The 23,753-nt window shown below is 46.7% G+C and overlaps 1 protein-coding gene across 4 annotated transcripts in view; it reads left to right on the top strand.

Annotated features, from left to right (window-relative positions):
* LOC106742590 (epidermal growth factor receptor) overlaps positions 1-23,295 on the top strand; it is a 144,368-nt gene extending 121,073 nt beyond the window's left edge. For all 4 annotated transcript variants that reach the window (XM_014615706.1, XM_014615704.1, XM_014615701.1 and 1 more), the window contains 10 exons: positions 14,605-14,940; positions 15,798-16,182; positions 16,525-17,201; positions 17,429-17,558; positions 18,048-18,358; positions 19,134-19,435; positions 19,723-20,934; positions 21,470-21,875; positions 21,999-22,178; positions 22,502-23,295. In XM_014615706.1, the coding sequence (XP_014471192.1) occupies positions 14,605-14,940; positions 15,798-16,182; positions 16,525-17,201; positions 17,429-17,558; positions 18,048-18,358; positions 19,134-19,435; positions 19,723-20,934; positions 21,470-21,875; positions 21,999-22,178; positions 22,502-22,809 (4,247 nt within the window). In that variant the 3' untranslated portion in view covers positions 22,810-23,295. The remainder of the gene's footprint in view (positions 1-14,604; positions 14,941-15,797; positions 16,183-16,524; positions 17,202-17,428; positions 17,559-18,047; positions 18,359-19,133; positions 19,436-19,722; positions 20,935-21,469; positions 21,876-21,998; positions 22,179-22,501) is intronic.
* Positions 23,296-23,753: the final 458 nt, after the last annotated feature.

Raw genomic sequence — 23,753 nt, 5'->3', positions numbered from 1 at the left:
GGGGGGGGGGGGGGGGGAATTACCAGAATATCTTTCCATTAACTCAATAACCGGAGCATGGAGGCTGCGTATCATGCAGCCGAAGAGTGCGGCTTGCCCGGCGTGTGCACAACCACCCAGAATTCGTCGCGGACACGAGAAGATAACACCTAAAGTGGTCTCCATAAAGGTTTCCATTAAAGTGATAAGCTCCGGGTCGATTTCTTCCTGCCCATTAGGCGGGAGTAAGCTTGTGTTGCGCTCTTCTGTTTCTATTTTGTGTGTTGTTCAGTTGCAGCAGAGCGACGGAGAGAGGGGGAAAGGGTTGAACAATAATCCGAGAAAGAAAGAGAGGGAGAGAGAGAGCGGGAGGGATGACGAGATTCGATGAGAGAGAGGAGAATTTACCTGGAAGGGATTATGGAACCGCAGTAAATTAATCGGCTGTTTTTATCGTTCTCGGCTTTTAAGGTATATCGCGTTTCGGAATAAAGCGTCTATTAAGAGGCGAGTGCAAGTCCGATAATCCGGCGTGTAAGAAGTTAAGAACGCGAGGATGTATATTACTCACAAGCGAGAGAGACGGAACGGACGATGTCCGCGTCGTCTCCCGTTAAGAAGTCGAAATCCAATGAAAAATCGTGTGCCTCCTTGGCAGAGTCCGATTTCGAAACGCTTCTTCCGATACGCCTCGTCGGGCTTTGATCACGCCGACGTTCGCGCGAAGTCGACGTATCTGATGTTCATTAATTCGAAGCTCATCGATCTCTGCCCGGCCTCGATAATTATTCCGTGTAACTCACGTTCGAAATTTATCGTCATTATTATATATTTTTTAATCTGAGACGTTAAAATGAGAATCACACCGTAAGAAAGAGAGAGAGAGAGAGAGAGAGATGGAATAAACAGGGTTAAGGCATTCGCACGGAAACGTGTTCATGTTCGTGACGCTTAAGACAGTGATTTCGCTCATTACGCATACATCGCGAGTGAATTAAAGAAATAACGAGAGGAATAATCATTATTCTCCGGCACGCGTGAGTCTCGGAGTCATCGCGCTTAATACTTGGCCGGAGAATAAAGGAATTTTCAATCGGCGCCCCCTCATAATCAACCCTACAAAAGAACAGATAAGGAGAGTGACGAGGCTCTCTCGCTCTCGTGTGCCCCTCGCTGGCCTGCCGTTGCCTCGAGTCCTTCATTTATATATCCAGCCTCGAGAATAATCGACGTGCAACGAGAGATTTTATTCATTATAGCCCGCGGGGCCGAGTACCCAGCGTCCTACTTGGCTCACACCTGCGTACACCGATCTAATCCTCGAATCTCGGGGAATTCTCCCCCGTCCTCCCTTCGATCAAGTCGGTCGATACCGGACAGCATCGAGTATCGTCGCCCGCGATCGTCGATATTAATTATTACGACGTTTCTTCTTGGGTGGCTAGGAAGCATCTCGCTTTCTCCGGCGTTTCTTCTGGCTGGCTCTCTCCATCTTCCACGGATCCTTCGGCAGATTGTATCTTTCAGTGTGTCCGGCGGGTAAATAAGGAGTAAGTAACGAGACGGCGGAGCAGGAAGAGAGATCGGGGCGTAAGCACCCGAGAGAGAGAGAGAGAGAGAGAAAGAGAGAATGAGCATCGTCCGTCGGGGCATACCGCGAGATACCGCGCGGCGCGTAATACCGTTTCCCAGCTTGTACGACTTATCGTCGTCCGTCGACGTGCGTCTGTGCGTAAGGACCAGAGACATCAGGGGACATCTGGGAGGCATGCCTTAATTGACCGCTCGGAATATCGACGAGATCCCACAGACGGATTGAGACATCGGATTTCCGAGGGACGTTCGCATTTTTTGCCCGCCATGAAATATGACCGCTCAATATGCTCGGCGGATTTATTTATGTACTCGGAGACCGCGTCGCTCCGGCTCCAGGATCAGAACGACGTCGTTCTTCTTTTTGTCTTCGCCTTTTTTCTCCTCCCCTCCCCCCTCTCTCGGTGTCTCTGTTCAAAATCGTATTCTCCTATACGCGATTTCGCATACGCTGAATATTCAGAGCATATGCTGAATATTCACTTTGAATACTAAAAGAAATTCTATTTTCGTAGAAAATTTATCGCCGCGTCGATGTAACATAAACGCAAGCTGATTTGCGCTTGAAATCTACCAGGAAACGGTCCGGGATGACCTACGAGCGCGCGGAGGTTGTGTAAGCGCGAATTCAATTGAAACGGAATTCCAGAGAGAGAGAGAGAGAGAGAGAGATTGCACACAGGCGGGTATAACAGATGAGCCGATTCTTATTAATCATTTTCGCCCGACGTCTCTCGCAATCTGCCTGGCGGGCGCTTCGCGGGCTCTCGTGGACAGTCCTGAGGTGAGATCGCCCGGGCAACAGGTGGTCTCTCACAGATGCGTACGCGCCGATGCAACGGCCCCATTCGTTTCGCAACGTGACCGGGCCGAATTCGCATCATCGTTCGCGTTATGAATGCGCGACTGTCGAAGGTTAATCAAGGGTCTCCGGGATGCGCGATGACGCGCGCGATCGCGGCGACAATGGGCGTCGTCGGATTACCGAGGCGCGATCCGAATGCGCCGCACAAATGGAGCTGTCGACGTTCCCTTTTAAGCCTCACATTGTATACCGTATCGGAGTGACTCGAGGTGGCAATCTCTGCCCGATCGGCGAGATGACGCGCGGAAATCTCGCGCTGATGAGGCCCACTGTCTCGAAATTCGTGCGTCATTATGTAAAATGAGAGTGGAGCTATCGATGAGATGCCGATGATATAACGATGTAGTTGATGTATCACATTTTTCCCGGCGGCGTTTAAAATGAAACGCGCGATTGAGATGACGCGCATGTGTGTTTCGCGCTTCGGATAATGTCTTCTCGTTTACTTTTTATCTCTCATCATCACTGCAATTTGCGTTCCCTTACTTCTACGTTGAAAATAAGCGCTATCGTTCGAGTAATATTTACTTGGTCAAACTAAAATGCAAATATTTACTACAAGCTATAAAATTTAAAATATATTTAAATTCATAAAAATATTATTTGATTAAAGAGACTAAAAGATAAGTGATTACGTTTATTTGATTCTAGCATTATTTTTCCGTGTAAATGAAATCATAGGGATGATGAAAAGATCCATAAAATGAGTGTCTTGCATTGTATACGTACGAGAATCGGTGAACGAATATTTTTCTTTCACCGTTGAGTAGCCGAGGAACGACGAAAGCCGCCGCGCAGCGTCTGAAAAGTGAGACGAACGCGCAGCTCTTTCGTCGCGACTCGACTGGCTTGATCGATGGCAAGACATCGAGCGACCGTAGGCACCGACAGGTCTAGCAGGGAAATGTGGGTGGACGACGAGGGTGAGAGGCGTGTGGGTGGCTTTTTCATTAATCGCACATCGAGCGGAGCCTTACGGAGGACAAACAGGCTGGAGAGAGGAGCTGACACGTGGAAGCGTGTCCGACTGCTGCGAAATGCAAACGCAAAGAGAGCTGATACTCGCATAGAAAATTTCTTGGGATCTAATTGCGATCCCGTCCGATTTCCCAAAATAATTATGGATTCTACACAGTAAAGTATTTTGTGTTATAAATGGTCCACCCTGAAATTTGGTGTTATTTTAACATGTGTTAAAAAATACACAAATAATATTAAATTAACACATTCACCTTTAATTTAACGTCATATTTGTACTTTTTAACACGTTCTCTGTATTAAAACAAAATCATGGGAAAATTGTGAGAAATTGCTATGCGGATATTTCTCTCGCGTTTTCAGATGATCGATGTCCCGTGCGGCGAATTTCAATTTGCGAGAGAAATCGCGCTGGATAAGCAGGCGGAAATCATGTTTGACCGCGAGCCAACATTCGTCGGATCGGATTTCTCGTTGAAATATTTCGTGTTTTTACACGCTCGACCTTTCTACCGACGATGACTTCGTGCGTCGCGACTTTAATTGCTCCTTGATCGTTCCGTTGCACTTCGGTCTGTTTCTAAGCATTCTACAGTCCAAAACACGACGTAAGAGCGAGTATATTGAACAACATCGATAGGATGAGCGGATCTTTACCAACGAAGCTGGAATTTCCCACCGACGTATTTCCATCGTGTGAATTACCGGCTTAATGGAGCGTTCGTTTATTACTTTTCCGAGATTTCTGCAGAAAAAGTCTATCACGAATAAAAGACACTTAAGCAAGTGGCTCTTAGAAAAAACGTAAGTGATTAAACTTAAGTAGTAAGTAAATTAACCAACTAATTAGTGTATTTCATTAGGTTTGTTGTATTCCAAAAGATGATAGAAGTGACGATAAATTTCGCCTTAAGCAATATATTAATTACTATAGCTAAAGAAATATATTAAATATAATATATAAATATATTAAATATATTTTATATTATTATATTATATTATTATATTATATAATATATAAATATATTAAATATAACTAATTAGCTGGTCGATTTCCTTATTGCTTACACTGAGAAAAAAGGACATGAAATTAATCTGTGACATATAAGACTTGTCTCACAGAAATAAATATTTATTTAAATATGGCGAAATAAAATGTTATTCCTAGCAAATAAACCAAGTAATAATAAAACTTAGATATATTTCGCAAAAATATGTATTCCGTTGTCACGGTCAAATTTTTTCCTAACCAATAAATATCGAAGGAAATATGACAAGAAATATCGACTTCGCGAAATTTCAATTTCTTTTTCTCAGTATGCAAATCTTTTTCCTTACGTTTTTCTATGTACCCTTACGTAATAGCAGCATTCTTAGGCGCGGAGGAAGTGGATTATAATAGCGACAGCTCGAATTGATGGTGGAAGCGCTCGCTTTCCCGAGATTTCGCGCGAGTCCTTTCCCACAGTTGAAGGGTTAAGCGGGGCCCGCGAGGCACTCATCGAGGCACCTCGAGCTGCACGCACTCGACGCTAAAAGGGACAGGTAATTTAGCGCGCGTTACGAAAGGACGACGACGCGGCACACTCGCGAGCTGGCCGATCAGGGGGATGGTAAACGATACCGGCCCGAGGTCAGATATCCGCGGGATCTGCGCCGCGGATATCGGACGGCTTATTGCACGATGCCGAAGAGAATGATATAGGTGCGCGCCCACGTACAAGCGTTATCGGCCGTGCGATCGCCGATCGATCGTGGCTGCGCTCGCGCGCGCGCAAAAGAGGCAGAGATCTCGGGAAAAAGAAAGAGAGAGAGAGAGCGACGACGACCTCGGATCCCGAGATCGAGATATCGGGCCGCGATACGACCCGAGTCCCGGCCGGATTCTCAGCGAAGCTGGAAATTAGCATGTAAGGTGAACGCGGTGCTTTCGCGAGCGTCGGCACAGTTTGGATCCGCGAGCAAACAATCGCGAACAAAGCGTCACTCTGAGGGGGAAACTCTTCTCACGTTTCCTCACGTATCCGTTGTTGATGTTCCCCTGAACCATGCGGACGCACGACTTTTAACCCCGACAGTAACATGTTAGACCCACGAGGCTCGCATTTTTCGTCGCTCACCCACTCTTCCACGTTTTGTGTAAAACGCCGCAGCCTACTGCTATTCTTCTATTACTCAGAAAAAAAAGTTGGCTTCATGTAACCACTGCTATCATCAGTCTGATTCAATGAGAGATAATTGGTTTCCTGGTGAGTGTATAAAGATAATAAGCAAAAATTGGTAATAAGCTTAATATAAGTAACTCATAAAAAACAAAAAAATACAAAAGAACCATGAATTTTTTCATGGTATAGAATTTTTTCGTGATATAGGCTTGAGGGACCTATGGTTTTTTCAGCATTAATATCGCGGTGTTAATTAAAGAAGAAAAACTAAGGAAGAAACAAACTGAGAAAGAAAGAGTATCGGACTTATAAGAGCCAAAAAAATATGTTATTTGACGTGAAGATATTAAAGAAACCCTGTTTGTTGAATCAAACATTCGTTCGTTTGCTCCATTCGAAAGGACAAATTTACCTCAATTCAAGAAATGTTATCAAATCCAAAGAAATCTTTTTCCCCGTGCACGCCAAGGAAATCGTTGCGGAATAGAAAGTACCATCCTGACGAAATACCAACCGAGAGCTGACTTGGAAAAAATCGTGGAGACGTTCCCGACGTTGTTCCGTCCACGATTCTGCTTCGTAATCCACTCCGCAGTGACGAAATGTCAGGTTATAGCGCAACCACGATGACATCTCGCGCCGTCTTCCATATTAGCACTTCTGGAGGCGACAACCGCGACGATTGGCGCGAACGTCCGCGGCTTCTTCGTCTTCAAGGAGAACGGAGACGCGATGGAAGAAGACGTACATTTCTCCGGGGGTGGTCGACGCCCGCCGTGCGAGATTCACGCGAGATAAATCGATCCTCCTGAGCGCTATCCTCGCTCGATGCATCCTACTTGCTCTCCGCGAAAGTCTCTGGCTCTTCGCGACTACTTTCAGCTACCGTGCCATTGTACAACTTAAGAACCGATATCTTGCGCAAAGTCCGGCTAAGTAACGGTTTTATCGGCCCGATAATATTCATATAAAAGCGCCGGCATTAAAACGCTTCGATGTCGTGCCTGCGTTTATCCGGCCAACGGCTAAGTGATTCCAGAAGAGCGGGACTTTACGCGCACGCCGTCGCGTAATTGCGAGCGCCCCGCTCGCTCGTATATCAAAATCTTCGCCGGCCCGGTGGAAAGCACTCAGCCGAGATTGTTATCCGCCCGGCGAGTTATGTGCATTAACAAACAGGGGGTTGCGTCGCGGGCTATCCGAGCTCGCACGTGTTGCCGTTAGCGCGACGCGGCCTGTAAGGCCGGTCCGGTGCTAAGTATAATTTACGTCGCGCATGCTATTATTATCTCTAGGATTACCCGGGCTATATCTTCCAGCGAGGATCACCCGAGACGGTGTCCTCCGGGCCACCGACGCGCGCGCAAGATAATTGAGCCGGCCATTTTAAATACTCGATACTCGAAACAATAGGGCGTGATAAAAAGGACTGACGCGAGAGTGGAAGGCACTTAGAGATACCTTAATGAAAGCACACCGGTGCTTAAGTAGACGCTCGAGTAATGTACGATGCAAATGCGCTTATCGCGGGAATGCGACGTGCATTATATTCGCGACCCACTGCAACACCCACCGGCGAGTATCCTCCGACGAGGAAGGCGCGTTTATCACGAGTGAGTCGAGTCTCATTTTTCCGGCGTTCAGCGGCTGCATACTAGATTAAGGAGATCTATCATGCTAGACGCGACAGCGACACACACATCGGGTTCCCCTTCGCGGCTAAATAGTGTATAAATCCCGGCCGCTAACGGCGCGCATTGAATCCCGACGTCGTCGACGTTATCGCGATCCAGTTGGACAACGCGTTCCCCGTCGTTCGGGGATTTTTGCGACTGCCCTCTACGGCACGGCGCAATCGTCACCTCTTGTCTCTCTCATGCCAGACGCTCGGCACGTTTGAATAAAAGAAAAAGGAAAGAAGACGAAAACGCTCTTTCTAGATGTTGCGTTCGCTCGTGTTCGGTGCGAAAGTTTCTCGAAGAAGGTATCTCGTTGTTTCGTAATATGATAATTAAAGGGTTCGCGAGGACGATGTTTCCGCGAGAAGAATGCTCGCGAAGCGAGCGAAATCGCGTGCTCTTTCTCTCTTTTATCCATCTCTCTCTCTCTCTCTCTCTCTCTGGGTGAACGCGTGGTCCAGCCCGCCGGCTGCTGAGGTTGCCGAGGTGAGATGAGAGAAAGAGCTGCGGAAGGTGAGGCAAGAGAGGGAAGGAGATGGGAAAACGGAGAGAACGAGACGCGGCGAATGCACGATGCATCGTCCGGAGAGAGAGAGACGAACAAAGTGCATTCCACACGCCGTCATTTGTTCCTTGTCCGTGCCGCCCTCGGTACTTCATTTCGATTCGTCATTATTTCCTCGCCTCACTTTGTGCTTTATTAACGCACACCGGCGAGGGAAAAGAAAAAGAGACGGGAGAGGAGCGATTTTTCGGAAGACGCTACTCCCGCGCCTCGACTTAACAACGCGTCGTGATTCGCGACTTGAAAAATCGTGCGGCCGCAAATTGTTGCCGTAGGTCAATACGCCCTACCGATGTTGAAGCATCGCGAATGGAGCGCACTCTTTGACNTTGCCCCCCCCCCCCCCCTCGACGTTTATAATTACGCGAGAGTGTTAATAATTTTTCCAGATTTAAACGATACCCCTCGAGATCTCCCCCAGTGAACACCAACTAACAGTAACATAACATCAATGTTGCAATTTCCCACTTGGCAACGTAACTGTTACATAACACACGCGTTGTATTACATTTACATTGTTGAATAGGGAATAATAACATTGATGTTACTGTTAGTTGATGTTCATTGGGTTCTTCCTTCTCCTCCAGAATTCATTTTCCGCTGCATCTCAAGGGAGGAAAGGGAAACGCTCTCTTCCTTTCTCTCTCTCTTTCTCTCTCGGCTCTTCAATTATATCCGTGCGGGCCAAAGTGCATCAAACAGTGAACTCGAGCATAGCGGCGCCGGCGAAGGTCGGTGGCGCGAAGAGACGGAACAAGAAGAGAAGGAAGAGTCATGATCGAGCGGGGCGACGTGAATAAAACGCCGCCGCCGCCGACATAACGAAATCGAAAAATGGCAGTACACGAACGCGCAGAGAGACGTACCGCGTATCGTAGCCTTCGGCCGGGCCGCGCCGCAGGGAGCGAAGGAACTTAACCGCAGACTCGAAAGCAATAAACCATAAAGCTATTAATGTTACGCCCTGGGATGGTTACGCCACGGTTATAACGTATATATATACGCACTTATACAACCCCGCCGCGCACGGACGTACCCCTCTCTCGTCCATCGAGCGTCGAGAAGCGGCGCACCGCTCGTGCATGCGAGGCTGATCCTCTCGGGGTTGTAGCCGAGCGATCTCGATGACAAAGCGATTCGTCGCGAAGCACGGACGAAAGTCTCCGACACGGGCCTGCGCCGGGCTATGAATTAGAATACATTCGACGTCACAATGACACGTTGCGCTGCGGACGGAGAGAAGTGGCCGGCTCGCGTCGCCGGTCGAATCGATCGCTTGTTGATCTCGATGAAGGCCGGAGACGAGAGAACCTGCAGAGAACTGGTCTCTCTGGATGGGATATTAGGGGAGACTGTTTATCATATTTAGGGTACGCGAGGCGGGCCGGTGATCGGGCGATTTGGTAATTGTGAGGAATCGTTTGTTCAGGGGGCGAGAGTAACGATCATTATCTGTGTAGAAAATTTCTTGGGAATTTTCCTTATAACTGCAGCATCTTCTATGCTGCTGTGAAGTATGTGGTGATTATTAAGTTTTGTGTGTAATTTTTTATTCCTTCTTTCTGACAGTTACTCGAAGATTTTCGATGATTGTTGTGACTTATAGACAGATTTTTGCTAACCGTAAGATTTATGAGAAATCATAGATATTTACGAATGAGCATACGTCTTACGATACGTAAAATTGTAATTCTGATCATAAGTTCTTATGAGTCTCCTTGTTAAAGTAACAGAAAAATTGAGCCGGGCTGTTTGTAATAAAAACTTTTTATTATGTGGTTTCCATTTTACGCTATTTGAATAAAATATACGAAACACTTTAAGTGTTCACATTTTATAAATACACACAAGCTACACATACGCGCACACTATTAAGCATAGTAACATTAAAAAATGTATCTTCATTTTTTGATCTCCTAATCTGTCATTCGGTCAAGCTGTCATTCGACTCGGGTGATGACACTTGCACGTGGTCGCACGCCGCACAGAATAAGCCGCAGCGCATAGCCAATCAGCATCGCAAAAAAGAGGTCGCAGGAATGAGGGAGTTCCTCATCCTATGTAGTCTGTTCTTTATAGCTGAACTAGTGCAGCCAGTTCAGCTATAAAGAACAGATCAATGTTCGAAACAAGAATGATATTCCTATTTAGCATCGTAGTAAGATAATTTATTTTGGGACAACTTTGGGTATTCTAATAGATATCCACATACTGTATACAGGTAAATCTGGTAAAATTTCTAGCTATTGCTAGGCAATATCGATCGCTTTGCCTTTTTATCCCCCCTCCAAGATCCGTTTCCCTGCCTCGAGTTCTCTTCTTTTTCGACTCTTTCCCTCCAGCGAGTTCCAGCCGATAGTTATTTCGCGCGTTTACGATACCCGGGTTTTATTTCGTCGGGCACTTAGCCGCAGGGCTCCGCTTTACGGGGCGAGGAGGGCGAGAGAAAGAGAGAGGGTTTGTGGAACCTTAGCACCCAAGAACGATCTCTACGGTAGAGACTGTGAGCGGTCGGACGGTATCGATGTTTACGAGCTCAAATAAACGGCGCCGCCATCGCCGCCGCCGCCGTCATCCTCGTCGTCGCCGCTGCTGTCATCAACGTGCGGTTATTCCGTATTACTTTGGGCCTTTAATGGGAAAGGGGTGGCATCTTAAAATGCCGCATAAAAATCGATGCTCTCCTAGAAGGTGGTCGAGGGACCACGCACGGCTCGGCTGCGACGTGCTGCTCGCGCGCCCACAAAAGAAACCTCACCGCGGGATTTCGGCCTCGTCTCGCGCGGCCTACCGACCGCTTGTTTCTCTCCACGTCCTACGTCTTCCTCGCCCCTTATACTTGGCGGTTTTTTCTCAGATTTATCGTTCGCACATTTTAAACTCACACACGAGACTTCGAATCTCCGTGCTCCTCCGTTCGCCGTTCGCTCTTCATCGGGCAGCCAGATTTTCTTTGAGAACGGCGAATCACGACAAATCACGAGTCACCACTTAGAACCGACAGTTCCTGCCGAACTCATCTCCAGAGTAATCCTGATGCATAAACATCCGATTAACGAACCGAACGAACTCGATTACGACTCGGTCGCGTTCTCCATCTGCCAACAGCATGTCGAGCAGCGACAGCCGAGTTCAGGATGAAGCGAGGACGACGGGTCTCCTAAGAAGCCTGCGGACGCGATGGCGAGGAAAGTGTTGTTCCCGCCACGCCCGTAATCAATATCGCCGCGGTATTGTCTTCGGTTGCGGTGCGGGGGTCGTAAATTTGGCAGAATGTTAATTCCGGCCGGCCGGCTCCCCCTCTCTCTCTCGCCGGGCAATTTTCACAGCCCCGCCGTCGGGGATAATCACTACGTATCTGCCGCGCGGCGTATCCCCGGTCCCGAGGATCTAATGATGAATTTCGTGCCTCGCGCGAGAGAGAGCGAGCCTCGGAGGTTGGAAAACGAGAACGTGGAACGTGTCGGCCCGCCGACCTTAACCGACACTTCTCGGCGAACCTCCACTTTCCTGCTGTCTAAACGTCCGTACGGCCATCACGTTCGTGGTGTTCCTTTTTATCGGGCCACCTTCCCAGCACGCCAGCACGCCGGCCCATAAGTCCCTCTCGACGTGTCGGTTCGAATCACCATTTGTTTCGGCCTAGCTCGTAATTCGTTTATGCCGGACGGCGTCTGTCGACTGCGCCGGCTGTAAAAATGTCAAGTCCCCTCGTGTACGATCGGCCATTTTTCAACATCTATGATCGCGCGCACGAGCGCTCAGGTGAGGCGCAAATTTATTCCAAATTTCTCGGAAACTCTGTTACCTTCTTTAAGAAGAATCCATCGATGAAAGGAAGATTCCTTTGTCAATCTTGGACTCGCGAATATTGTTGTTTCGTCGCGATTTTACGTTCCTCCGTCTATGAAAGAACATCTCGCATAGAAAATTTTCCCAGATCTTCCCATATACAGCATAGATTCCGATTCGAAGAAAATTCCAAATAAATTGTCTCGCTACGATATATCAATTGGTAATTCCATTTTTATCTCAAACATGGGACTAAGCCTACTTTCCGTAATATTGGTTGAACAAATAGGACCCCCTTTATATACTTCCCCCTTAGAATCGTATGTTTGAAACATTACACTTCTAACTGGAACCTACGTAGATTTCCCAACTAGAATTCATAATTATTTTAGGAAATCAGACTGGGATCCCAATTAGATTCGTAGTATAAAATAGAAAGTAGAAAATATCTTTAGGGAAATGTAGGAGCTGACTAAATAGGATCTGTTTATGTTTCCCACTTAGAATAATACGTTCGAAATAGTACACTGGAACCTGCGTACACTTCCCAACTAGAAACCATAATTATTTGGGGAAATCAGACTGAGATCCCAATTAGGTGCCAAGAAATTGTCCATGCCGGATCGATTGAATATTAAAACGAATATAATCTCAGCACACTCGAACTCTCCGATGCGTTGATTAATTAAACAGCCATCGTCGCTCTCTCCCCTTTTCTTTCTCTCCCGAGGTGGACATCGAAGAAAGAAGGAAAGTCTCGTTTGACGACAAAAAAGGCCCCTCGGCTCAGCCGAGCCATAAATCCTGCGATTTCACAGCGGTATTCCTGCGTACGCACGAAAAATCACCGGGCCGATATTCCGACGAATATTCGCCATACCTCTTCATTATGACGATCAAGTCGTTCATCTTCGATGCGGCGGCTCGAGTTGCGGCCGTCGGACACGAGACAGGGTGGCAGAAAACCTCGCGATGGTGCCCCATCGCCGATGCAGATCCACGCACGGTCCGCATTCTCGAGGCTCCTGGCGCCATGCCACGGTGCGCGCATTTGGTATCCCGCGACTCTCGCCGGCAGCATCTGGCCGGTACAAATACCCAGTGCTCGAGTTCGCGTCCGTGCCGGCGGTTCTTCTACCCTTTCTCGATCCTCCGATCTCCAGCGATCTCCGGCGTCGTCGACGACGAGCCTTCTTCTGCGCGGTACGCTTCTCGTATGTGCAAGAAGATCCGCGCTCCTTACCGCGCAATTATTTTCGCATGATTCCGATCGCCGGTCAGATTAAGATTGCCCTTTCGGCGGCGCATGCCGATCGCGGATCCTCTCGAGGCCGCAGCTCGTTTCCGAAGGGTCAGGACGAAGGATCAGGATGCGAGCGCGACTCGAGCCGCAAGCAAAACCGAATTCCGGAGGAGCGGACGTGCGACTATGCTCCCTCCCGCGGGCATGCGGTCGTTTCTTTGCTTGGCGGCCCGCACGGGGTTATTTAATAAAGGCCTTGAGTCCTTTTTTACATACGTTTCTGCGTCCTGTACGGCGGAGTTCGTGCGCCCGATCAATTTCTTCCTCACGGCGCGCGTTCCTCGCCGCAATTTTTTCAACGAATTTACACACTTGTTTGGCTCGCGCTTCCTATTATTGTGTGCTCGTGGGAAAATCTGAATTGGAATTTTGTTTGTTAAAAGAGCAATGGGAAATGGGAATAATTAAGACGAATATTAAAAAGGATCGGCTCGATGTAGAAAATTTATTACACACAATGAAAGATATCATGCCACTACTAAGAAAAACGATTGCTCAGTGTATTTTCCTTCTTTTAAGTAATGATTATCTTCAACAAAGAATCTTTCTTAATAAGTTTTAAAATATGCTTATCAAGAATTTTAGGAAAGCTCATTGTTACGAAGAAGAATTTGTTCTCCTTTCAAGAATATCATAAAACTTTACCGAAGAAAGGTTAGATTCAATTAACTTAAATAAATCTAATTTTTGTTTTAACTCAACATATTTGCTCGAAGCACAACGGAAATGTTTCTTCCGTTCCTACTGTGTCGTAAAATTAAGGTTTAACATAGAGCGAGAATTCCGAATCGGGAACCGCACAAAAGTAATATTCCGTATCGACGAAACGAAAGGCAGGGGCTTTCCTTTCTCAGCCGTGTTGCCAGGAGGAAACCCAACGCTCGGAAACCATGAGAAGAATCGTAAATTAATTTTATTTCGCTCGTGTGTGTGTGTGTGTGTGAAAGCGGCTCGCGCGCCGGCCTCGGACGCGGAAAAACTATGCCCGCTGATATTAATCTTTGCGGATACGTTGCGCTTAAACGGCCGCTTTTGCCGACGAGCGACGTCGCATCGGAGCATTGCCATCTCGCGCGTGTACGGGAACGCAATGCCCCGTTCGTTCCGCGAGGCCGCAAATGTTTGTCATAACTTAGGCGCAAAGTACGGGCCGCGCCGATCCATTCGAGCACTATCGTCGGCTCCAAACGGTAATTGCACAACAGAATCACGCCGGCCGGCGCGTGCACGGAGCCGCTTTACGGAGGTGGTTCGCCCACCGGCGCGCGTAGAACGCTACTTCTGTGTCGCGGGTGTGTGTACACCGTTGCTTGACGGTGTAGGTGGTACGATACGAACTATCGTAATCGGAAATGAGTGAGACTGTGCTTTCGTCCACACACGGCAGTCCTGATCTCGGTGTATCTTGCCTTAGCTCGAACCGTCGCTCGAATTGCTCGACAATTGCAACGTATCGTTTTTTCTGCGAAGGTGATATTTGTATACATTGATAAAAAAAATATCACACTCTATCGTCCTTCGCAACGTAGAACGTCAGATTGCATAAGTGGCTGCGAACGAGTCCGGTAGCGATGATACATTTCAGTTCGATTGATAGCTCTATCTAGATAAGATAATTTATAGGTACTTAATGCTCATTTTCGCGGGGATGAATTCACGAATGTTGGTCTCGTTTGTGCTTGCAGTCTGCATCGGTACCAATGGCCGCCTCTCCGTGCCCTCCAACAAGCAGCATCACTACCGGAATCTTCGAGACCGGTACACCAACTGTACTTACGTCGATGGTAACCTGGAGATCACATGGCTCCAGAACAAAACCTTCGACCTCAGTTTCCTTCAGTACATACGGGAGGTCACCGGTTACGTCCTCATCAGTCACGTGGACGTGCACAGGATCGTCCTGCCGAGGCTACAGATCATCCGTGGCAGGACCCTCTTCAAGCTCAATATTCACGACCACGAATTCGCCCTCTTCGTTACAATGTGTCAGATGCACAACCTGGAGATGCCGGCCCTCAGAGGTACGTTGTCCTCACTTATTCTTCTTGCTCGAACTGACACGCGGGCCACGGATGTTTCATTGTACAGAGAGAAAAGGATTTCTTTGGGTTTAATCAAATTTCTTTAATGGAAACAAATTTGTCTTTTGGCATGGAACAAACAAACGAATGTTTGACTCAATAAACAGGACTCGTCGTTTGGTTTATCAGACAATAAATATCTTTACGTCAAGTAACATACATCATTTGTATATTCATCCAAATATTACAATGGTTGTCACAAACAATGAATTATTTGAAAAAAACAACATTGTGTTAGAAAAATGCTGAACAAACCTCTTTATTTCAGTGGAATGTTATTTAATATACAATGAAATAAATTTCTTTTGATCGAGATCCAAATATTACCTCCTCAAAATGATACTATTTTTTCTATCATATGGTTTACTCCAACGAATAACAATATTTTCTTATCAAACAAAATAATATTTGATATTAAATTATATTGCTTATATTAAACAAGCCCAAGTCAAACAAACACATATCTAAAAAAAAACCTTTTTCTCTATGTGCAGTAATAATTACAATTAAATCAACACATAATTAATAAAGTTACGTGAATACTCAATATTCCATATTAAATAATTCATATCATTACATGAATATTTTATATTTATTTAGGTGATTAATATTGTTATATAAGTATTTAATATTTGATTGGGTAATTAATATCGTTACGTGAATACTTAATACCCGGCTGGATAAATACGCAAATGTAATTAACGATCGCTATGTTACGCTCGATTCTTGTTTCGATGCTTGAAAGAGAAATTCAGCAAGACCCGTTCGCTAACTCACCTTGATTGATCACGCCGCAGACATACTCAACGGGAGCGTGGGCATGTACAACAACTACAACCTCTGCCACATCAAGACTATTAATTGGGAGGAAATAATTACCGGCCAAGGCGGCAAGTACTTCTACGTGTACAATTTCACGTCGCCGGAGCGCGCCTGTCCGGAGTGCGACTCAAGCTGCGAGCAGGGGTGCTGGGGCGAAGGTCCGGACAACTGTCAGAGATATTCCAAGACGAATTGCTCACCCCAGTGCTGGCAAGGCAGGTGCTTCGGTCCTAATCCGCGCGAGTGTTGCCATCTTTTTTGCGCCGGTGGGTGTACCGGTCCCAAGCAGAGCGACTGCCTCGCCTGCAAGAACTTCTTCGACGACGGCGTCTGTACGCAGGAATGTCCACCTATGCAAAAGTAAGTAGCATCACGTGCACTTACCGCCGCGCATCTTCGCCACAGAATCTTGACGCGCAAGATTTCTTGACGTGCGACGTCATCCTTCAACGAAGTTCCTTCTCTACGAATCACCTTCCTCGTTCCAGTAGCAAAATGATTTGCCTTCTCAATTTTAAGTCTCCAGATCCCCCCACGTGGATTATTTTATGGAATATCGCTAATAAATGTCTAAACGACTGGAGATACCTAAAATGATGAATATCGACGCGCGAAAAGCGGGAAAGTTTACTCACACTTGTGACTATTCGGTGAGATCGACAGAAACGCGTATCGCAGTCTGAACATTGGCGTATCTTTCAGGTACAATCCAACCACGTATTCCTGGGAAGCAAATCCCGAGGGCAAATACGCCTACGGGGCGACTTGCGTGAGACGATGTCCGGAACATCTTCTGAAGGACAACGGGGCATGCGTGAGGTCCTGCCCGCCGAAGAAGAAGGCGGTGAACGGCGAGTGCGTTCCCTGCAACGGCCCTTGCCCGAAAACCTGCAAGGGCGTCGAGAAAGTGCATTCCGGTAACATCGACTCCTTCAAGGACTGCACCATCATCGAAGGGTCCATCACAATCCTGGACCAGAGCTTCCAAGGTTTCCAGCACGTTTTTTCGAATTACACATTCGGCAAGCGATACGAGAAGATGCACCCGGATAAGCTCGAAGTCTTCAAGACTCTCCGGGAGATCACGGGTTACTTGAACATCCAAGGCGATCACGTGGACTTCAAGAATCTCTCGTACTTTCGGAATCTCGAGGTGATCGGTGGCAGGGCGCTCACGGAATACTTTGCGTCATTGTACATTGTCAAGACTTCCCTGGTGTCCTTCGGACTGAATTCCTTGAAGAAGATCCTCTCTGGTTCGATCGCCATTCTCGAGAATAAGAATCTGTGTTACGCGCAGAGTATCAACTGGACCAGGATCAAGAAATCGACCGAGCATGAGTGTCTTTTGCAGAACAATCGAAACGAGAGCGAATGCAGTAAGTACGAAACGGGGATTTTCATACAATGTTATTTAACATATTGACTGCCGGACTGACTTTTATTGATCGTACAAAGCACCAGTCACCGGTATTTTGATACTCCTTGTCTTATTAAGTTATATACTCTGTAGGGAAAATATAGCATTCATTGTGTTAAACGAATAACCAAAGCTGTCATTAAGTTTATATTTCGAAACTCATACGGTGCATCGTTTGAATTGCAGTCGAGGACGGTTTCGCGTGCGACGAGCAATGCTCGGACGAAGGATGCTGGGGGCCAGGGCCGGCGCAATGTTTGTCCTGCAAGAATGTCAAGCTGGGGAACGATTGTCTTCAAGATTGCACCGCGCCGGGGTAAGTTGACGAGCTTGAAATTACACAAAGAAACAAGAGTTGAACTTTTTCCAATAATGCATACGACTTCTGTCCAATCAAAATCGCTCTCCTAGATCGTGGATCGAAGGTAAATCGAAAATCTCCCGCGAGAACTTAAACGCCAATCTTCATCGTTCTATTTATCATCTTCATCCATCTCGTAAGCAAGCATACATCTGTGTGTTGTTCACGCGATACGCTTACAATCCCATCGCTTGATCGCTTCGAATCCCACTTTTATCAGTCCACCATCGCTAACGCGAGTGGCGAACGAGACGTGAACGTTCATTATACCCGAATTATTGTTCACCTGCGCCATTTTTGCCGTCACCCAGCCTCTGTTGATTTTCAGCGCCCTATTTTCCTTTTCTTTCGCGTCGCTTACTTCTCTCTTACGTACGCGCTCGATCTTACTCCATTTTTACGATGACGATTGCGATTAATGACCGATCGCGATTGTGCCGTCAGTATTTATCAAGCGGACGAGAAAACCTGTAAGACGTGTCACGTGGAGTGCGACGGTTCCTGCACGGGTCCTAAGTCTGAGCAGTGCACCAAGTGCAAACACGTGCGCGACGGACCGTTCTGCGTGCCTGAGTGCCCGTCCTCCAAGTACAACGACAACGGCGAATGCAAACACTGTCACGAGAATTGCGTGGGCGGCTGCGAGGGACCGGAGAACAACATAGGCGCCAACGGATGTCATAGTTGCGAAAAGGCAATTATGAACGGACACGTACCGGAGGGATGTTTGCAGAAGAAAGAACCGTGTCCCGATGGTAAGTCATACGACGGTCTTTACTTTGCGACGATTCTTCCGCTGATACGTCTCGATACTTACGATTTCGTAACGGAGAGTGTAGAAATACTTGTACGGCAATTAAGGGCCGATCAAAGATCATTTGTACGGTATCGACGAGAAAGAGACGTCGCGTTAGATCATGCGAAACTCGCGGAAAGCTCGTGCGATGATTATACGGTGATCACACAATGTTGGGCTTCATGATGATCCTTCCGCCGATACGTCTTGATAAAGTGAATGTCCAAATTAGTAATCCAAATTAGTAGTCCAAATTAGAATGTCCAACAAAGTAATCTCGTCATAAAAATAATTAATAAATTATTACAATAATACACTGTTAACTATATAACATTTATTTCGTTCGAAAGTTTAAAGATTTCGGATTCTAATTGTATTAAATATAAGCACGCTCGTAATTATGATATTCCGGCATTGCTTTTCATTTGATTCGACACTTGTTGTAATAGATAATATATAAAATTTAGAGTGAAAACACATTTTTAAGATAAATACGAAGTTATATTATTTGATTTATTAAGAAGATGAGATTATCACAAATCGAGACACTGTCACTAATTGGGACATTCATCTTGTCGACGACATTTCGTAACAGAAAATACAACATCACCTGTATAATAATAGAAGATAAGATTATCCGTGCGACAACACACCGGCGAGAAAGTTGTCGCGTTCGATCGTGAAGCGGAGTTCCCGAAAGACCTTGTGTGACGTCACGCCGTTAAAATTCACAGGACATTATTACGAGTGGGTGAGTCCGCTGGAGCAAGGTGCTTTAAAACCTCTCGCCGGGAAGGCGGTCTGTCGCAAGTGCCACCCACGATGCAAGAAGTGCACAGGATACGGCTTCCACGAGCAGGTGTGTCAGACGTGTACCAAATACAAGAGGGGAGAGCAATGCGAAGACGAGTGTCCCGCCGATCATTTCGCGGATGCTCACACGCAGTTATGCATACCGTGCTTCAAAGAGTGCCGAGGGTGCTTCGGGCCGGGCCCGCTACAGTGCCACAAGTGCCGGAACTACAGAATTTACATCGTACGTAAAACAACACGAGAATTCATTTCTTTTAATACATACATACATACATACATACATACATACATACATACATACATACATACATACATATATATATATCTTATTGCGTAAATATAAAAAACACTACTGCACTTATATCATGCTACTTAAACTGGTATCACGCTAATTATTGCACAACAAAATAAATGATTATATTTATGATTTTGCACATTTTTTAATCAAGTCACAAGTGAGTCGGAGGAAATCACAGCATTGAGAAATTCACACTAATCTGTGCGTCGTAGGATGGCGATCCTGGCGACAATTCGACGTCCTTCAACTGCACGGACATCTGCCCGCCTGAGTTTCCTCACAAGATCTTCCCGCCGGACAACGAGCCGTACTGTTCGGTAGAGATGATAGGTCTCGGCTTCCAAATGGATAACGAGCTTCAACCCGCCATCTTAGCCGGAGCGGTGCTCTTCATGTTGATATTCATCGTCATCGCCATTGTGACAATATACTTCTGGCGGATGAGAACGAAGGCCAAGGAGAATACAGTGAAGATGACGATGGCATTGACTGGTCTGGACGACAACGAGCCGCTCCGGCCGACGGGCGTGAAGCCGAATTTGGCGAAGCTGCGTATCATCAAGGAGGAAGAGATGAGGAAGGGCGGCATACTGGGCTTCGGTGCTTTCGGCAACGTGTACAAAGGCGTGTGGGTGCCAGAGGGGGAGAACGTGAAGATCCCGGTGGCCATAAAGGTCCTGCACGATGGCACAGGTGCGAATACGTCCAAGGAGTTCCTCGACGAGGCTTACATCATGGCCAGCGTGGAACATCCGAATCTGCTACAGCTGCTTGCGGTGTGCATGACGTCGCAGATGATGCTGGTGACTCAGCTGATGCCTCTGGGCTGCCTGCTGGACTTCGTGCGCAGGTTCAAGGACAAAATCGGCTCGAAAGCGCTGCTGAACTGGTGCACGCAGATCGCGAAGGGTATGGCATATCTGGAGGAGAGGAGATTGGTTCACCGTGACTTGGCGGCGCGGAATGTCCTCGTACAGACGCCGAATTGCGTGAAGATCACTGACTTCGGTTTGGCTAAGCTGCTGGACATCAACGAGGAGCAATACAAGGCCGCCGGCGGCAAAATGCCGATCAAGTGGTTGGCGTTGGAGTGCATTCAGCACCGGGTCTTCACTCACAAGTCGGACGTGTGGGCCTTTGGCGTGACCATCTGGGAAGTCCTCACCTACGGCGGTAGACCCTACGAGAACGTGCCGGCCAGGAACGTGCCGGAACTGCTGGAGAAGGGCGAGAGGCTGCCGCAACCTAAGATCTGCACGATCGATGTGTACATGATCATGATTAAGTGCTGGATGCTCGACGCTGAGTCCAGACCAAGCTTCAAGGAGCTCGCGGAAGACTTTGCGAAGATGTCCAGGGACCCCGGACGATATCTCGCCATTATAGGGGATAAGTACATGAGACTGCCTTCGTATACACCGCAGGTAATTCGAGTTAATTTAACTTTAAGGAGTTTATTTATAATAATAACACTTAAAAAATAAGATCCTTGTGTTGTTGAAGACCCTGATTTAGTTTATTTATTTATTTGTTTATTTATGTATCTAATTATATACGTAAACAAACCCTTTGTATATATGAAATGCAAGGGGACAAAGAGATAAGTTGAACGGACTTGATATAAAATTTGATTACAAAAATATAAATTATGTAGTATACACAATTTTTTGATTGGTCAAAATAAATAAACATATTTTGGCTGTTCTTTTGACATCGAATTTACGTACTTATAATATTTATATAAATTAGTATTTTAATCGATTGAAGATGACCACAAACACTGATTAAAACGTTCCGAATTTTATTGTATTCCGTGCAAATGCAACCTTTAAACGTGCAACTGCAGTTTTGGCTCTCAGTATTTCCTTTTTATTTTGTTGAACACAAATTATAATTTTAAGATAATTGAATGTAATCGATTGTTCGATGATTATTACATACCGATATCGAAATGTTCAGGACGAGAAAGAGATGATACGAAATCTCGCATCAGCGATGGACGGTCCGGAAGCTCTGGTGGACGCCGACGAGTATCTGCAGCCTAAATCGCGAGCTCCGATTCCGCCTACGATCTCCGCGTCGAGCACTTCCGGCTCGCCACCGAACACGCCGGTGAAGTCGTGTTGGCCGAACGGTAAGCCGCTCGCAGCTGATTCGCCGACGCCGCAGAATCAGCAGAACTGGGACCGGGAGCTGCTGAGATACGGCGGGACTCACGGGAACGGCAACGCGTCGCACGAGGCAGGGAATTCAGGCCAACACGCGCATTACGCGCATCCCAAGGCCCATTGCACCCATGTCGGAGGGTCCGACAGCTCGAGTTCGAGGTACTGCTCGGACCCGTTGAAGATGGTCGGCGTTCGAGGTGGGTCGATAGCTCAGGAAGCAGGAGAGGTCGTTTTTTGGGTCTCTTCGCGCGCGAAAGTCTCACTATAAATCGCACGTCAACATAGATGTTGAATTAAATCGGCGATCGGTTTGATTTCAGACTGCGATGTGACGGACGATTGTTTCGATACCGAAGTGAACTCCGTGCATCAGCAGGCTCAGGTGGGGAACCTGAAACTGGACTTGCCGCTGGATGAGGACGATTACCTCATGCCGTCGCCGCAACTGCCAGCCAACACGACACAATACATGGATCTCATCGGGGAATCTAAACCAACGGGTGAGCGAGCGGAGGAATTCCTTACTTAGCTATTCATGTCTTTCTCAATTCCGCAATCAATATATCGTTCATTTATTTCTTCTCGAGTAAAAAAATTTGTATTACAAACGATCCTCTCAAATTTTGACGTTACTTTTTATGTTATTTTAACGTATTTTCCGTGTTAAAATAAGAAATAAGAAATAAAATGAAGAAAAAAAAATAAGAAATGTTAAATAAAGAAGATTTAGGTAGACCGTTTGTGACACAAAGTTTTTTTACCGTGCATTTGTCGTCTAGTTTGCGTCTAGTGGACGTAACGATTTGTATCTTTCTTGCCGCAGAACCCGAACCGAAACGGCTGAACAACGGCTTCAGGAAATACCCGGATTTCCTCACGATCCAGGGTAAGACGTCGCTGGACAATCCGGAGTACATAATGTCTCAGGACGAGGGCCCGCTCACGCCGCAGACCCTGGGCATCCCTACGCCAGACTTGGAGAAGGTGCTGACGAACGGCGCGTTCGGATCTCAAGTTAGGCAGCGAAGCTCCGAGGAGGAGTCGGACCACGAGTATTACAACGACTTCGATCGGCTGGAACGGGAACTGCAGCCGTTGAAACCTCTCAGGAAGAACGAGACGACGGTGTGATTCCGGAGGTTGGGGATTACGTTTTCGCGGTACGCGAAACGAACTGACGATTCTTCCATGGGGATTCCGCTGTGGGCCCGCTTCGCCGAGGACGGCGCGATCGAACGCGTCCTGGGAAGGAGTGGCAGAGCGGAGGCGAGCGTTGGAGAACTCGCGGATTGAGTTGCTCGGTCTCCGAAGAGGGGAAAGGAGGAGAACCCATTGTACTTAGAAAAGACGCTTCGCTCAAGTGCCGCGCTTAATTGTGATTAGATTATGTAAGTTAGAGGGACTCGTGCGTATTACGTAATATATAAATAAGACGAGACAAGAGACTACGTGGACGCGCGACAGGAATTCGCGGGGATCGCGCGACAAGCGACGCCCCGTGAGCAAAAGTAGTGCAAAGATATTCTTAATGTGCCATTCGCCGTGGCTTGTAAATATAAATCACTCTTTTCGTATTAACTTTCTCGAGGGGCGTGAGGAACATCCTAGGACTTAATTCGCAACNCTTCAACCCCCCCCCCCTGACGAATCCGCGTGGTCGCTGTTGAAACTTCGATTATACGTGACCCGCACCCTCTTTTTTTTTTAGGCAGATTTTTTTTTACATCGAGCGACATTTTTTGAACATCGCATGGAAGATGTTTCGCTCAAAATGTTTGTTTAGTCTTTTAATGGTCTTTTAATTGTTATATTTTTGTTATTTTTTTATTCCTCGTGAACGCACATTTTACGAGTTCGCCGATAACGCTTTACATAGTTGAACTCTTTCGTGGCGAGTGCGAAATTCAACCTATTGCCGACTTCAAGTATTCGTATGATACTGAGAAGAACTTGCATTTTGGGTGAATAATGTAATTATATTATAATCATAATTGTAATTATGTTATAATATAATTATAATACGCGCGATATAATATAATAATACGATGATTATGTTATATAATAGTCATTTTTTA

The sequence above is a fragment of the Dinoponera quadriceps genome, unplaced genomic scaffold (assembly GCF_001313825.1).
Source record: "Dinoponera quadriceps isolate SergipeBrazil2010 unplaced genomic scaffold, ASM131382v1 scaffold113, whole genome shotgun sequence".
Classification (NCBI taxonomy): Eukaryota; Metazoa; Arthropoda; class Insecta; order Hymenoptera; family Formicidae; genus Dinoponera; species Dinoponera quadriceps.
Note: the sequence above shows the minus strand (reverse complement) of the source record. Positions and strands in the feature narration are given on the sequence as shown.